Source organism: Camelus bactrianus, chromosome 24 (genome assembly GCF_048773025.1).
Source record: "Camelus bactrianus isolate YW-2024 breed Bactrian camel chromosome 24, ASM4877302v1, whole genome shotgun sequence".
NCBI lineage: Eukaryota > Metazoa > Chordata > Mammalia > Artiodactyla > Camelidae > Camelus > Camelus bactrianus.
In genome coordinates this window covers 17,203,482-17,219,486 of record NC_133562.1, presented here as the reverse complement: position 1 = coordinate 17,219,486, position 16,005 = coordinate 17,203,482, and the positions used below count along the sequence as shown (strand labels likewise).

At 38.5% G+C, this 16,005-nt stretch overlaps 1 protein-coding gene across 2 annotated transcripts; it reads right to left on the bottom strand.

Annotated features, from left to right (window-relative positions):
• Positions 1-2,398: 2,398 nt before the first annotated feature.
• RMP24 (ribonuclease MRP subunit p24) lies at positions 2,399-10,744 on the bottom strand. Of its 2 annotated transcripts, XM_010947200.3 has the most exons (5): positions 10,542-10,735; positions 10,434-10,456; positions 8,011-8,210; positions 6,332-6,531; positions 2,399-4,740 (listed from the first exon to the last, which is right to left on the bottom strand). In XM_010947200.3, the coding sequence occupies exons 1-5, from the start codon at positions 10,616-10,618 to the stop codon at positions 4,587-4,589; spliced, it is 654 nt and encodes a 217-aa protein (XP_010945502.1). In that variant the 5' UTR covers positions 10,619-10,735; the 3' UTR covers positions 2,399-4,586. The 2 variants fall into 2 exon arrangements, with proteins under 2 accessions (XP_010945502.1, XP_074208343.1); XM_074352242.1 differs by lacking the exon at positions 6,332-6,531 and having other exon boundaries at positions 10,542-10,744.
• Between the last annotated feature and the right edge of the window lie 5,261 nt (positions 10,745-16,005).

Below are 16,005 nucleotides of genomic sequence, written 5' to 3'. Positions count from 1 at the left end.
CCTAGGTGCCTCCTAAATGAAATTATAAAATATTTGTTCTTTTGTGCTTGGTTTATTCCACTTAGCATAATCTGCTCTAGGTTGATTAATGTTGTAGCATGTGTCAGAATTTCTTTTTGAGGCTGAGTAATATTCCATTGTATGGATGTATACATTTTGTTTATCCATTCCTATGTTGACGGACCGTCGATTGCTTCCACCTTTTGATTATTGTGAATAATACTGCTGTGAACATGGGTGTACAAAAATCTGTGCAAGTCCCTGCTTTGATTTCCAATTGCCTTTTTCAAAGCAATTGTTTGTATTCATATAAACAAGGTAAAATTAGAATGAACTATTAATAGGGATAGTCTAGACAACATTTTAATGAAACCTACTGTGCTTAAGGCATGGTGTTAAATCTTTTGAGACATACAGAGATTATTCAACTGCATGTCTGCTCTCAAATAGTTTACATTCTAGTGGGAATGGAATACAGTAACAATTTTTAGAATTGACCAAAGCTTGCTTTTATTTTTAAACTAATGTATTTCTTCCAAGCCAGTGGTTCCATAGGCGCTCAGTATTGGCCTCAGCTGGGAACTTCTTAGAAGGGCCAAAGTCTCGGACTCCAGACTACTGAACTAGAAAACCTGAGGTTGGGGACCAGCATTGTATCTTCTTAACAAGACTTCTAGGTAATTCTGACATGCACTCCAGTTCCAGTTTAGCTTTGTGTACCACTGTGCTAGGCATCCAACACTTTACCTCAACACTTTAGTCTCAAATATGGTAAATACCTTTACAGTGAATAAAAGGACTTGGTCCAACAAAGCAGTTGTAAAAAAGTGTGCTTTTCTGACAAGCCAAGAAATGGTTTTCATCTGCTGTGTTTCTACCCTTAGGAGCCCCACTTTCTCCCCCCTGGCAAATCCCCCCGACTTTCGTATTTAATTTCTCTGTCTAGTGCATCTCTTGTAATTCTTCCGAGGATGACAGAGTGAAGGAGAAGCAGTAATGCAGTCTGGGGCCTGACTGTCATCTGCCTTTTCGAAGACTGATTAGCCTTTGGTATGATTATACCACCACAGGTTTAGCTATTTTAATTGCTGAAATCCCTGTGATTTTATTTCCAACTTGTTGGATGCTATCCAAGATGAAAACTATGTTTTACTGCCTTTTTTATAAATGGATCACTGACTGAAATGGAATAACTAAAATGAATTTTGGAATAATGCATTTCACATTTGAATTCTATGCACCATGGGAAAGGTATGAAACTGAAATTTTGAATTAATTTAAGTGAAATTGTTAGGCAGAGCTATTGTTCAGATGTTTTCTAGAAAAATTCAGTTGTGTTGGTATTGCTATTGTATTGGTATTGAAAGTCGTATTTCAAATTTACGAAGAAATATTTACTTTCTAAAATAACACTTGTGTTTACTTATGGAAATACAAGTTAAATGAGAGGTTTTAAGAGGTTTAAATCATGTATTAATCCACGGCTTTTTCAAAATACTACATTAATATTTGTTGTCTCCTTTTTCCAGCTCTTGATATTTAAGTTATAAAGTCATGTAGGACCGTTATGGGATCAAGTTATTAACAGAACGTTTACAATGCTACTTGACTCTTAAAGTCTTTGTGTAATTTAGTTATAACTGCCATAAGGTCTTTGTGGTTTGGACTGTGGTTTTATGATTTGAGCTGTTAGACTGCAGCTGGAGTGTGCTTAGCTGAGGGAAATTCTATTTTCATTGACCTTTTTGAGCTGGTATTTGAGCTCTGCAGGACTTCACGCCACCTTCCTGTCCAGTTCCTGTGTCTGTAGCCGACAGCTCTGGATACCCTGGCTTAGTCATCAGTGTGTAGTATTCTCCCTGTTGGAGTTGCTAGTCTCGCCTTGTCTTGCCTAGCATGAGGAAGAAAGACTAACTTCCTTCCAGTTCCTTTATCTTTCCTTCCTTGCTTTTATGTCCATTGATGGACAGAGCAATTACAATTATGATAAGGTTTTACATCAATAGCATAAAGCTCTTTTTTTGGTTGGGTGTAAATTTCCCCATCAGGAACCGATAAGAAGCTAACTGCTAATGATGGAGCTTACTGATTGGTTAAAATACAATTTTTTTCTTAACCAGCAGTTTTTGCAACATGGCTTAGAGTTGTCTTTTTTTTTTTAAGGCGAGTTTTTTTTCAGAACATGACTTAGAAATATTGAAACAGAAAACCAATTTTTTTTAACATAGAGGAAGTGTATTCAATGTTTTTTAAAGCTCTGTATTATTTAAATTAGTTTTTAAATGCTTGTAGTTATACACTGTAACAATCAGCAATTCAAATAACCCAGAGGAATAGGTATGCAATTCTATTTTTAGATGTTAATCAGTCATATATAAAATTAAATATTCATTAGATATATATTTGGCAGCTTAGTAATTACTTTATTAAATACTTTAATGAGGTTAGACACAATGAAGAGATTTCCTAAGTGCTTGTTGGCTATCATTTTAGAAATTCTGAATAGCTGTTTTTATTATAAAAAGTTAGATCTAGTATTAAGCGTCATTTGGTTAAAATATTCCTCTTGCATGTTTGTTTTAGAACAATGATCTGGTTTCTTTTCTTAATTGTCTTACATAGATAGGGTAGCACCCTGTAGACACTTTATAATTTCTTGGTAGTGTACTAGAAATCTCATTTGTTAAAGTACAGTATTAAGGATGTATAGACTTGTTTCATTGTATGCTACTTAGTAAAATTGTAATTTATATTCTGTGTCTTCTAAGAATGCTTCTGCACAATGTACTTTTTCTAAAGGATAAAACTGTCAGTAATTGTGGAGGTCTTCAGATTAAAAAAAATTAAACCATCTTACTTTCTAGAAAGACATATCATCTGAAGCAATCAACAAGAGCCAAAAAAATTTAGTTATAAACTCAAAATTGTATCATCTTCAGTTCTTCTGATCTGGGAAAGTAGTTTTATCAAAGAACTCTACAAGTATTCAGTTTGTCTAATCCCGTGCCACATTTCCTTTAGAGCAGGGATGACAAGTTCTATTAATTTTTTGGGAAATCTTTATATTGTCTTCCACAGTGGCTACAACAATTTACATTCATATCAAGTGTATAAGGGTTCCGTTTTCTCCAGATTTTTGCCAACATTTTATTTCTTGCCTTTTTTGATAAAAACTGTCCTGACAGGTGTGAGGTGAAATCTCATTGTGGTTTTGATTTGCATTTCCCTAATAATTAGTGATGGTGAACATCTTTTCATGTGTCTGTTGACCATCTGTATGTCTTCTTTGGAAAAGTATCTATTCAGCTCCTCTGCCCATTTTGCAACAAGGTTATTTGTTTTGTTGTTGTTGAGCTGTATGAATTGTTTATATATTAAGCCCTTACCAGATGTATCACTTGCACATTTCTCCCATTCAGTAGGCTGTCTTTTCATTTTACTGATGGTTTCCTTTGCTGTGCAGAAGCTTCTTAGTTTGATGTAACTTCATTTGTTTATTTTTGCTTTTGTTTCCCTTGCTTGAGGAGACATATCTAGAAAGATACTGGTAAGACTGATATCAACGAGCACACTGCCTATGTTTTCTTCTAGGAGTTTTATGGCTTCAAGTCTAATCCATTTTCAGTTAATTTTTGTGTATTGTGTGAGAGAGTGGTAGTTCATTTTTCTGCATGTGGCTGTCCAGTTTCCAACACCATTTACTGAAGAGACTATCCTTTCTCCATTGTATTTCTTAAGAAAATTTTAAGTTTTAAACTTTAAAGCAGCGAAGAGTCTTGGAAACAGATTATAGTTTAAATTGTCTAAATTACTTATTTAAAGAGTTTTTAAAAGACAGGTTGAACAGAATCCTAGCCTGTCATTTAAAAAAAGCACATCTATGTTCCAGGAAAGATTTAGGATAGCTAAACTGTTACTATGGTATTTGATGTAAATTTTAGACCTAAAAAAATAAGTTTTCGCCAGAGCAAATGAAATACCATTTACAGTGAAACATTATGAGGAACAAAAGAGAGTTGTAAAAATGAAAATTTTGATATCTGACTGAATCATCTATAATCAAGAATGTCCCCTGTATTTACTTTTGCATGGAAAATGGGAATAATGTTTAAATTTTTACTAATATTCAGTTATGCGGATGAATATAGGCAAACAAAGACACACGTACTTTACACTTTTTCTGAATTAGCAATAAGGCTACGGACACCGAGAAAGGAGTGAGTAGACCCTCTCGTAAAGATCTCAGTTTCCTTATGAAAGAAAATGACATAAATAATGAAAACTGTTAATTAAGGAAGGAGAAGACAGTAACAGCCACTGAGTGTCCGTGTATATCCTTACTGCTTACGAGGACCTTTCAGACTTGTCTGATTCTCACAGCCACCTTGCGAGGTGTGCGGGTTTTGGTTTTTCATTCTAATGAGGGCTTTTCTCCATAAACACTGAAGCAAATGCCAAGAAAAATTCGTTCCTGGACCCTGGTTTTCATGTATTTTAAGACTAAATAGATTTTTAAAAAAAAACAGTTTTTCTAACTTTAGTTTCATAAATTGCATTAAACACTTCTTATTCTTCTAGTCCATCCTTTACAAAGAAGATAAGAAATTTCTGAAGTCCACCTTTGGATTCTTCTGGGATTCACTCTGGCTAAGCAACATTTTTAGTTGAGAGAAGTGTTTCTTTGTTTTGCCCAAACTCTTTGAGGAGCAAATAGGTGTTGACTGTCCAGATGTAGGTGTTCTGAAAAGAAACATAAAGCCATGCTTAGTATACTGACAAATGACAGTTTAAAAGTCTTATTCCTGCTTAGCCCAGTGCTTCTGAGCAGTGCCAGGCACAGAGCAGACCCTAAAAATACCCACCGAGTAAACAGCTCCCCATCTGGTATGTGTATATTTATGCCCTATTCTACTTCATTCCCGCCAGTTGTGTTCCATCCCCCCAAACAATCTTCGGGGTTTGTCAGTCTCATCCCTCTTCTGACTCCCCATCTGTGTAATAAATGTGAAATATCCTTCTCACTCCTGCATGTATCTAAGAAGCAGTCTGGTCTAAAAGCAAGTGAGTTATTTTAAATATGCCAAGTTTCCTTTTATCTGCATGTGTCCAAGAAAGTGAAAACTTCTGTGCTGAATTCCTATCATACCAAACATCAAGATAACTAAATCAAGAATTTACAGGAAACTGGACTTGGAATTTTAGACATCACGCCCAATAAAAGAAAAATTCAGTGGGGAGGGTATAGCTCAGTGATACAGCATGGGCATAGCATGCACAAGGTCCTGGGTTCAATCCTCAGTGCCTCCATTAAAAAATGTACTATAAATAAATAAATAAACCCAGTTTACCCCCCACAAAAAAAGCTTTAAAAAAAAAAGAAAAAACCCTCAATTCAGTAAGCAGAAATAATCCAGACCTTGCTGAATTTTGTTATTTATGTTCAAGAAACTACCAGAATCTTTTCTAAGAAAATGTTCACAAATTCCTTTCTGTTTCTATGGAGTTAAATTTACTGATTAGCATAGTGGATAAAGTATTGAAGATTACTAAAAATAAAACATGTGCCCAGTCACACAGTTAACTTTGTGTCATTTGAGAAATCCCTATTCAGTTAATTTCCACGGGAATTTCTGATCAAGGAAACAGCAAGAACAAAGGTTTGGAGCAGGAAAGTAACCTGAGTGGTTCAGCTTTGCTGACACAGAGGAGGAATGAAGGCAAGTAAGACAGGCAGGCAGACAGGCACCAGGTAGTGAGGGCTCGAAAGCCACCCCAGAGCACCTGTTCCGTATGCTACAGAGTGAAGTGCTAAAAGGCTTCTAACCACAACTGTGCTTTTAAAAAATATCAGACTAGAAGGGCTTGAAACTAGAAGCGGGAAAACTCAGGAAATAATTGTAGTAGTCCTGGCCAATGAATGGAGACCTGAACAGACAGCAGCAGCAGGGAGGAAGGAGAGCTCACATGCAGACACCAAGGAAATAGGATGGACAGAAGCTGGCGACTAACTGGACAAGGACCAAGGTAGCAGGAATTGTGAGCTGTACTCACCATCTCAGGTCAGAATGTCTAGAAGGACATGTTCACTTACAAAACAAGCAACATAGGAGGATGGGGCATTTTGAGTAGTTAACTGTGGGGACATGTGGGGACGGGGGAGTAGATATTTTGCACAGGCAGCTGGGAACAGGCCCAGGGAGAAGCTGGAAGCAGAAAAGCACGCAGAAGAACTCCCTGAGCTGGGTGGCAAAGTCAGGGAGTGTATATTAAACAGAGAAGAACTCAGAAGAGTTAACTCTAGCAATTTAAACAGCTTAATGAATTAAGATACCTGAAAGTCAATGCTGGGCTCTTCCCTTTGGAACCAGACCTATCATGTTTCAGGTTCGCAGAACTTAGAGTCATCCTCTCCGGGGTGTTCAGGCCGAGTTTACTCGTTGGAGTGGTAGGATTGCTCTTCAATGCTGATAGAAAGCTTCTACTTTTACCATGATGTTTAACTGTTCTGTTGCATGTTTTACAAGTAACCAACTGCCATTAAAAGAAGAAATATTAGGTCTGATTTATCTTATAATTCAATCAAATAAACTGAATGTTCATTAAATTCTTATACATAAGGGACTACATCAGGTGTCACAAGGTTGAGTAACAAAGGCTGCCCTTGGGGAGCTTGTAATCTAGCAACAGGAATCAGACAAAGACACAAATTTAAAAGAAAATCTTCAATAAAAAGTTAATGGCTCAACATCCGTATATAATTTAAAACACCTTTGTAAAGATGATAAAGCTCTACTTTCTCAATGTAAAACTCTGTTCAAAGGGAATGGAGGAGGCTGAGAATGATACTCTTTAAACTTTGGAAGGATGCTCTTTGTAACAGTAGTAGACATTTAATATTTTTTTGCAGACAAACGCCAAGCCTTTCCCAATAAAACATGGCTAAGTATCATGGAAAATTTAATTGACTCCTTCAGACAACTGATTAGTGATTCTGTAAAAATAGGTCTGAAGTAATTTATAAAACCAATCAAATGAATTCTCACATTCTCACACTTCTTCACCTCATTAGCTATAGAGGTTGACTCCTTTTTTCAGGATTCATTTTTCAAGACATGGTCCATTTTTACAGCTGAATGCCTTTCTTCTACATATCTCACTCAGTGCCCAGGACTCAGCCCAGGCCTCAACAAAATTAATACAAACTAGTTTAGCTAAGTACTCTGAAGATCATGAGCAGGTAAAAATGCAAATGGAAGGTCTTATTTACAGAGGTCTGTTTAAGTTGCTCCATGCTTTATATAAACAGTCAATTTTATGACAGAGCAAAATGCACTTACCCATCCAGTGCTGGTGAACTCCTAAACATGGCAGTTCCAATCTAAGTTATTACCAGTTGTAGTCTTGGGTCACACATAATCTGTCATAATGTTCAGTGTGCCCAGCACAGTGCCTGGTAGTAAGCAGGCACTCAAACACTTGACAAATGTTAAAAAGAACATGCAGATAAAGTGCATTGGAAAAACCATAAATAATTTGATTTTAGTTGTTTTATTCCATTTTATAGCCCCAATACACTGCACTGTTTTGCATAAGATACAGCCTCAAAAAATGTTTGATGAATGAACGTAAGATGTACTTACATTTGTTGGGCATAAACTTAAAAACATACTCTGACATGGAAGAGGGTGACTGAAGACATAACCCTCCATGGGGAACTTAATACACACTGCTGTTTGAAGAAAGGTACCATTAACTGATAAAATAATTGTGCTCAACAGTAAGATGTGAACAATTGAGAGCCCATGCTGTTTGGTTTCAGGTAATTGCAAGAAACAAAAAATAAGCTATACTCTTGATGAAACAGTAATAATTAGGAAAAAATATGTATATATTTTGACAATTTAAATGTACTACTACAAATCTTTGAGTTATATTCAGGCTGATTCTTAACTTTATCTTAAGTGAAAGAAAATTCTCGTTTATTTATACATACTGGAATTGAAATCTTACCAATACACTTCTGGAGTCTTTGTATTTTTTCACAATTTTTGCTTCTTTAAAACTGAGTGTATAATTTCTTGCTTCTCGATTAAGAAGTTTCTGTATTTTAGGTGTCAGTTTGGCCTTGGGTTTGAGGCGCACTCTAGAGTTATCCAGAACCAGCAGCTGGAAGCAGTATGGACATGTTTCTTCAAAAGTGCTGTTATCATCTACAATTACACAATGGAACTCATGATTCAGCAAACCAGAATATTCTGCTACCACAAACTGTCAATATTATAAATGCAAAAGAGTATATTACTTAATGTGAGTAAATACACATTTTCAGTAAGCAAACTCAAAGTATAATTTATATAATTTACAAAAAGATAAATTAGCATTAATTACAATATATAATAATTATTTTACAAAAACTGTAATTCTATCCATTCACTCCTTTTAGCAACAAATATTAGGTCCCCACTCTTTGCTACATTCATTACTTGCTACCAAGTAAATAAAATCTGTATGTCTCATCAATTTTACAAACATGTTTATTACAAAATAACAAATTATACTGTGATTTTTCATTTTGTGATTTGTGAGCTGGGCTTTGTAGGTGGTTTTCTCAGTACAAGGTAACAGGACAACAGACATGCCCTATCCCCTTTATGCAATCAAGAAAGCATTCACTGACTGTCACCATGCTAGGCTGTGGAGATAAAAATACAGAAAGAAAAGAGTTGCTATCTTTAAAGAACTCACATTCTCAGGGAGCCCTAAACAAATGAAGATAAGGCTGGTAATAACAGTAGCAGAATAGGACTTAAATGCCCTGGAAATTATTAAGCTATGCATGGACCATCCAGAAACATTTCAAAGAGGCTTGAAAAAGGTCATCATAGATGACTATAAATTCTATCTGTATTTGGAAATGGCACTCATTATTTGTAAAGGGCTTTCAGGTAAAGCTACGGTGAAAAAGCAAGCATTACTTTTTAGGGAAAGGTGAGCTATGAAGTGATGCAAATGAAAAGGAAGGTGGGCACACCATCAAATATTTAATAAACATTTATTGGTGAGCACTGTGCTAAGTGCTAGGGATATGACAGCACCACAAAAAGCTAAGGACCATGTCTGTGACTTAGCTCTGCCAAATGTAAAATTCTTTCATATTTACTGAATGACTGTTAAGTTCCAGGCACTGTTTTGGGTGTGGGAGATACCACAGTGAACAAAGGGCAGTTCATGGAGAGAGACAGTAAATACAACATCATGTTTGGTGCTGGGGAGAAAAAAGTAAGAAGGGAAAGGGGAATGGGGGATGGCAATAGAGCAGCCAGGAAAGACTATGCGGGGTGACATTTGCAAGAGACCAGAAGGAAGCGAGGGAGGAATCCAAGCAGGTATGAGGCAAGAGTTCCAGGCAGAAGGAAGGGCAGCTGCAAAGGCCATGAACAGCACCGGGGCCTGGGTGGTTGGATTTCAGTGAACAGAGGGAGAGCAGGTCAGAGAGGTTAATACGGACCTATGATGCAGGGCCTTGTAGTCTCTTTAAAAGATATTCACTTATACTCTTTTAAGATTTCAGAGTATGTAGCAGAGAAGTGACAAGATCTAGCTTAGGTTTTTATTAGGCTCACTTTGGTTGCTGGATTGAGAATGGACGGCAGAAATGCACCGGAGCTGTTGGCAATGACCCAGGAGAGACTGACGGCTTGGACCAGGGTGTTAAGATGGATACAGAGAGAAGTCGCTAGATACTGGATACATTTTAAAGCCAACTGGATTTGCTGGCTTCTTGGCTTGGGGAGGAAGGCTGTTAGCTACAAAGTCGCTTCTAGGTTTCTGGGCTGACTAATTCCTTGAGGATAGGGTTACCATTTATTGAAATGGGAAGAACTGGAAGAGGGGGGTTGTTATATTGGGGGATAAAGCTTTGGCCTAGTATGACATTCAAAAAAAGTCATCAAGCCATCTGGATGAGTCTAGAATTCGGAGGAGTAGCCTGGGGTGGGGATATAAATTTGGACGTGCTCCGTATACAGAATTTAAAAGCCATGAAGCTGGATGAAAAACTGTCACCAAGGAAGTCAGTGTAGCTAGAAAGGAGGTCCAAGGGCTGAATCCTGGGACACTCCAACGTTGGTTTGTAAAGGTTAGGGAAATTAGGAGAACCAGCAAAGCATATCAAGAAGTGAACTTTGTGATGATCTGCAAGCCAAGTGAGGAAACTACTTCAAGTAGACCGATCAATGTGTCAAATGCCGCTAACAGGTCAGGCAAGGTAAGGAAACTGGATTTTTCTTTGCGAAACTGAGAAGCCTCAGAGACGAGTATTATGGCAGAGGGTCGATTAGATTTTTTCTTTCTGATCATTCTGAGCGTTGTGCAGAATGGAGAGGAGCGGGGCGACGCGTGCTTGACCCACAACCAACGGGCGTCCTCCCTACCGTGTGACGAACTGTAGGCCCAGCTGCAAAAGAGAAAGAGACTCGTGAGGGACGAGAGAAAACCTCCTCGCCGCTCGCCTCCCGCTGCCCCTCCCGTCCCTCTCTTACAGGAGATACCGGGCCTGGCCCGGGCAGCTATCTTGTAGTTTCCGCGCTGCAGCCTCAAGGTAGTGCTTCTGCCTCATCGCCACCACCAACCCCACTCCGCTGAGACCCGGTGACAAAAGACTCCGAAAGCCGGCTTCCCAGCGTGGTGGACTTCAACGATCCGAACTCCCTCCGGAAACAGCCGCCCCGGGCTGAAGGGTTCCGGTTTCCTTCACATCCGGTCCCGCGCGCAGGCCGACCCACTCCCCGCCATTCGCCCCGCCCTTTCCGCCTGGCCCAGCGCGGGTCGCTTCAAACTCGAATCTGGGCAGAGAAGCTTGCTTGACTGGGCAGAGGTGGCAACGTCACGAGTGGAGGGTGTTGCCGTTTGACAGCCCCCTCTCTGATACTCCTGTTTCATTTCTTCAGCCCACGTCGCCCTCTGGATTTGCGAGCCAGGGTACTGACGTGCCCTTGGCAGACGGACGCGCGGCCCGCAAGGGGGCAGCTGGGAGAAGCGAGGCCTCCAGTCCAGGCTGCTCTCCTCACGAGCGCCAGAGAGCTTGTCTTTTATTTTTTCCCGTTTTTTATTGAAGTGAAATTCACACAACATAAAGTTAACCATTTTAAAGGTGAGCAACTCAGTGATATCTAGTACAATTGCAGTGTTGCGCGAACACCACTAGTTTGGAAACATCTTTATCATCCTATAGGAAACCCTGTACCTGATGAGCAGTTGCTCCGCATTCTCCGTTCCCTCCCAGCCCCTGGCAGCTACTAGTCTGCTTTCTGTCTCTATGGATTCTGTATCTGCTAGTCTGAACATTTCATTATAAATGAAATCACAGGACCTTTTCTGTCTGGCTTCATCCATTTAGCATAATGTTTTTGAGGTTCACCAACCCTGTAGCATACATGGGAACTTCATTCCTTTTTATGGCCAAATATTACATTGTATGTATATATCACATATAGTTTATCCATCCATCCACTGATAGACATTTGAGTTGTTTCCACCTTTTGGTTATTGTGAATAGTACTGCTATAAACAACATGTACTTATCAGAATACCTGCTTTCTATATTGAGTGTAAACCTAGCAGTGAAATTGCTAGGTCATACTGTAATTCCATTTTTAACAAGGGTTCCAGATTCTCCACATCCTCACCAACACTCATTTTGTGTTTGTTTTTTTAACTATAACCCTCCTAGTGAGTGTGAAGTGGCATCTCTTTCTGGTTTTGATTTGCATTTCTCTACTGACTAATGAAATGACGTTAAGCATCTTTTCTTGTGTTATTGGCAGTTTGTACACCTCTGAAGAAATATCTGTTCCAGTTAATTGCCCATTTTTAAACTGAGTTGTTTATCTTTTGTTGTTGAGTTGTTAGAGTTTTTAAAAATATATTCTGGATACTAGACCCTTATTCATCTTTTATTTTTAAGTTCAGAAAGGAGTCAAATGATACAAAAGTTTGTAAAAAGAAAGTACATATTCACATCCATATAGATATATTTTGGTTTTTTAGAAGAAATGTTATTATGTCTGCTCTTCCCACCTTTCCATCCTCCTTCTCTGAGGTGATCAACATTAGCAGTTGGGTCTTTTCTCCTTCTATGTCCTTACACACATAAGCCCATGTATGAATGTATAAATATCCCCAATCTCCATTACCCCAACACATACACAACAAAAAAGCCAAGATATACACAAAAACCAAAAACCAAAAATGCAACGTTAGTCCTTTACTACACAACTCGCCTTTTTCCTTAACAGGCCACAGACGTCCCTCCACATCAGTATATATAGTTCTCACATATGCTTTTTTTTTAATAGCTGAAAATATTACAAAACGTAAGGAACCATAATCTATCTAATCATTGTCCTATTGATGGACATTCAAAACTTTTTTTCAGTGCTTTGCTAGTTCAAACAGTGCAGAAGCAAAAAATCTTATATATACTGGTGCTTTTAATCTCTTTTGCCTGAATTACTAAAAGAGAAATTACTAAGTGTAATGAAATGCAGATTTTTATTTGTCAGATATCCAAAAAAGGTTGTAGCAACTCACACTCCTGGCATCAGTGTCTGAGAAAGCTGAGTCAAATTGGATGGGTGAAAAGACAAAGGCCATTGGTTCCCCTAAATACTAGTGAGATAAAGCCTCTTTTCATTTATTTCTTGATGGTTTGCATTTTCTTTTGCGAAAAGACCCGTTGGATTGTTTATTAATTTCTAAGACATCTTCATATTTTGTGGAAATTCATACTATGCTTATTATTTATAGTGCAAAATTTCCTTACTGAACACTTAACTTATCCTTGGTACAGTTTATAGCATTTTCACCACAGAAGCTTTTGTATGCAGTCAAATTCTTTTCACTACTGGGTCTGGGTTTCCTATGTGGCTTAAAAGTCTTCTTTTATGCTGAAGCTAGACAGCTGAGTAGTCATCCAAGTGTTTTTCTCATCCTTTTCTGGTTCGATTTCTTCCGTGTACATCTTTAATCAACATGAAATGTATTTTCACTTAGGCATGAGGTAGAGCATCTGAATGACATTTTCCCCCCAGATGGACAGCAAGTTATGCAAAGATCCCTTACAGGCTAAGCTAATCTTTTTCTATTGGAACTGAACTTAAAAAAAAAAAAAATGCAACGAATACTGAATTTGTGCCGGGCACTTTTTTAAAGCTTCTTACTTGTATTAATACGTATAATCTTCACAACCCCATGGCATAGGTGAAATGCCAGTTTATCCATATAAGTTCTTTCTGAAAAAAATTTTTGTTAGGGGAGGTAATTAGATTTATGTATTTATTATTTTTAGAGGAGGTACTGGGGATTAAACCCAGGACCTCATTCACGTCAAACGTGAGCTCTACCACTTGAGCTATACCCTCCCCCCATATAAGTTGGTTTTTTTTTTAAACAAAGCGCATCTACTTATAGACTATTTCACTAGCCAGTAAAACAGAAAAGAGGAGAAATGTGTAATGTGCGGGCGCACACTACTCTCCTCCCAGTGGCCCACTTTCCTTTAGCTTTTTCTCTTCTTCCTCTTCTGAGCACCGCACTCCTACATCCAGATGCCCCCTCTGCACCCCTACTTGCATCACGACGTACTTTCTCAGACGCCAAGCACCCAAACAGCACTCTTGGCTTCTCCCACCAACCTGCCCTACCGCCCAGCCTTCTTCCTTCTCAGCCCCACCAAGCGCCATTGCTGTTTCCTGCTTCCACCTCTGGCAGCCAGTCTACCCACTGGCCAGCGGCCCAAAACCAGAAGCAAATCAGGACACTGCCTAGTGCTTCTAACACCTTGGCCACCCTCTCCTCTTTTCCCTGCACCCCTACCTGGGCCTCCTACATTCTTTCCTGCTGCCTCGTTCCCAATCCATTCCTCACAGGGTAGACAAAGTGGCCTTCTGAAAATGTGCATCATTTAGGGGGACGTGGAGCATCTGTGCTCCCAGTCCTCTACGAGCTCCTCATTGCACTTGGAACATAGACTCCTGCCTGGGCTCTCCAGGGCCCCGCCCCACCTCAGACCCGCCATCTACACTCACATTGCTCCTGCCGCACCAGCCTTTTCTCTCTGTCACTCAACAGGTCCTATTCAGACCCGCCCCAGGGCCTTGGCTGCTCTCGCCTTTGGATGAGGATCCTTCCCATGGCTGCTTTTCCTCCTCATTCAATCTTGGGCTCAAATATCACTTCCTCCGAGAGGCCTTCCCTGACCACCCCAATAAAGACCAGCGCCAGGCCCCACCCACCAAGTCAGTCTCTGCCATATCTGGCTTTTATTGTTGTTATAGTAACTTTACTATCTGAAATTGCCTTATTTATTGCCGGTTTACCTGTTTTCCCCCGAATGCCTTGGCATCAGGGTTTGATCTGTCCTGTTTGCTGCTTGGTATGTGGAGCCCAGCCCAGGGATCTGGCACAGAGGAGGGGCTCAATAGGGATTTGCTGCAAAATCATACTGGGAGGAAAGGAAGTTGAAGGTGTTGAAAATAAAAGGAGACTGGCCATGAGTTGACAATTGTTGGCAGTGAGTTTATATTTGTTTATTTATATTAACCTTTTTATTATGGAAAAATCTCAAACATGTACAAAATAATCACCATGATATAATGAAACTTCATACATACACACACAACTCTCAGCATCCCAGCATTCACCTGTACCCCTCCCTACTCCCCTTCAATAAATATAATAATAATAATAATAGTAAACATGTTTTATGACAAAATGTACCTACATTGAAATGTATGTATCTTAAATGTACAATTAAATACCCCTATCAAGACATAAAACATTTCCAATCCCCAGAATATGAACCACATTTTATCAAGATTTCCATCACACCAGAATTCTCTCTACTGATCTTTCTGAATCAACCACCCCTCAAAGAGCCCACCACTGTTCTTTTTTTAAAACCACATCTTAGTTTTACCTTTTTAGAATTTCACAAAAATGGAATCATATAATGTACACTTTCCACACAAATGAGTTAAGACTTTGTAGAACTTCACATTAACAGGGTGAAATTGTAGGTACTTCTTTTACGGTCTCATTCATTCACAAACTGTGAGTAGTTTTTCTCTTTATCACCGAGTAGTATTCCATTTTATGGTTATGCTACACTTTGTTTATTCTTTCACCTGTTGGTGGACATTGAACTGTTTCTTGATTTTGTCTATTATAAATAGAGCTGTGATGAACATTTTTGTACAAGTCTTTTTGTAACCTGTGTTTTCACTTTCCTTGGCTAAATAACTAGGAGTAGAATGTCTTGATCAAAGGAGCCTGTTTAACTTCACAAGAAATGGCCAAATGGTTTTCTAAAGTGTTTGGACAATTTTGAATTTTCGTCAAGAATATATGAGAGTTCCAGTTGCTCCACGTCTTTGCTGATATTTGGTGTTATCAGCCTTTTGACTTTAAAACCATTCTAGTGGATGTGAAGTGGTATCTCTTTGTGGTTTCAATATTCATTTGACTGATAACTAATGATCTGGAGCACTTTCTCATGTGCTTCTTGGCCATTTGTGTGATTTCCATTGAGGTGTCTGTTCTAGTCTTTTACCCATTAAAAATTTTTTTATTATCAAATTGTAGGAGTTTATTATATTTTCTTAATAAAAGTCTATAGCTTGACTTTCTACTTTTAATGGGTTTTTTTGATGAGTAGCAGTTTTAATTTTGATAAAATCTAATTTGTTAATTTTTCTTGCATGGTTATTGCTCCCCTAACCCCAGATCATAAGATATTTTCCTATATTTTCTTCTAAAAACTTTATAATTTAGTTTTTAAGTTTAGGTCTATGAGGTCTATTCATTTTTCACAGAACTAGAATAAATAATTTTGAAAATTGCATGGAAACACAAAAGTCCCTAAATAACCAAAAAATATATTGAGAAAGGAGAACAAAGTAGAAGGAATCATACTCCCTGACTTCAGACTATATACCACAACACTAC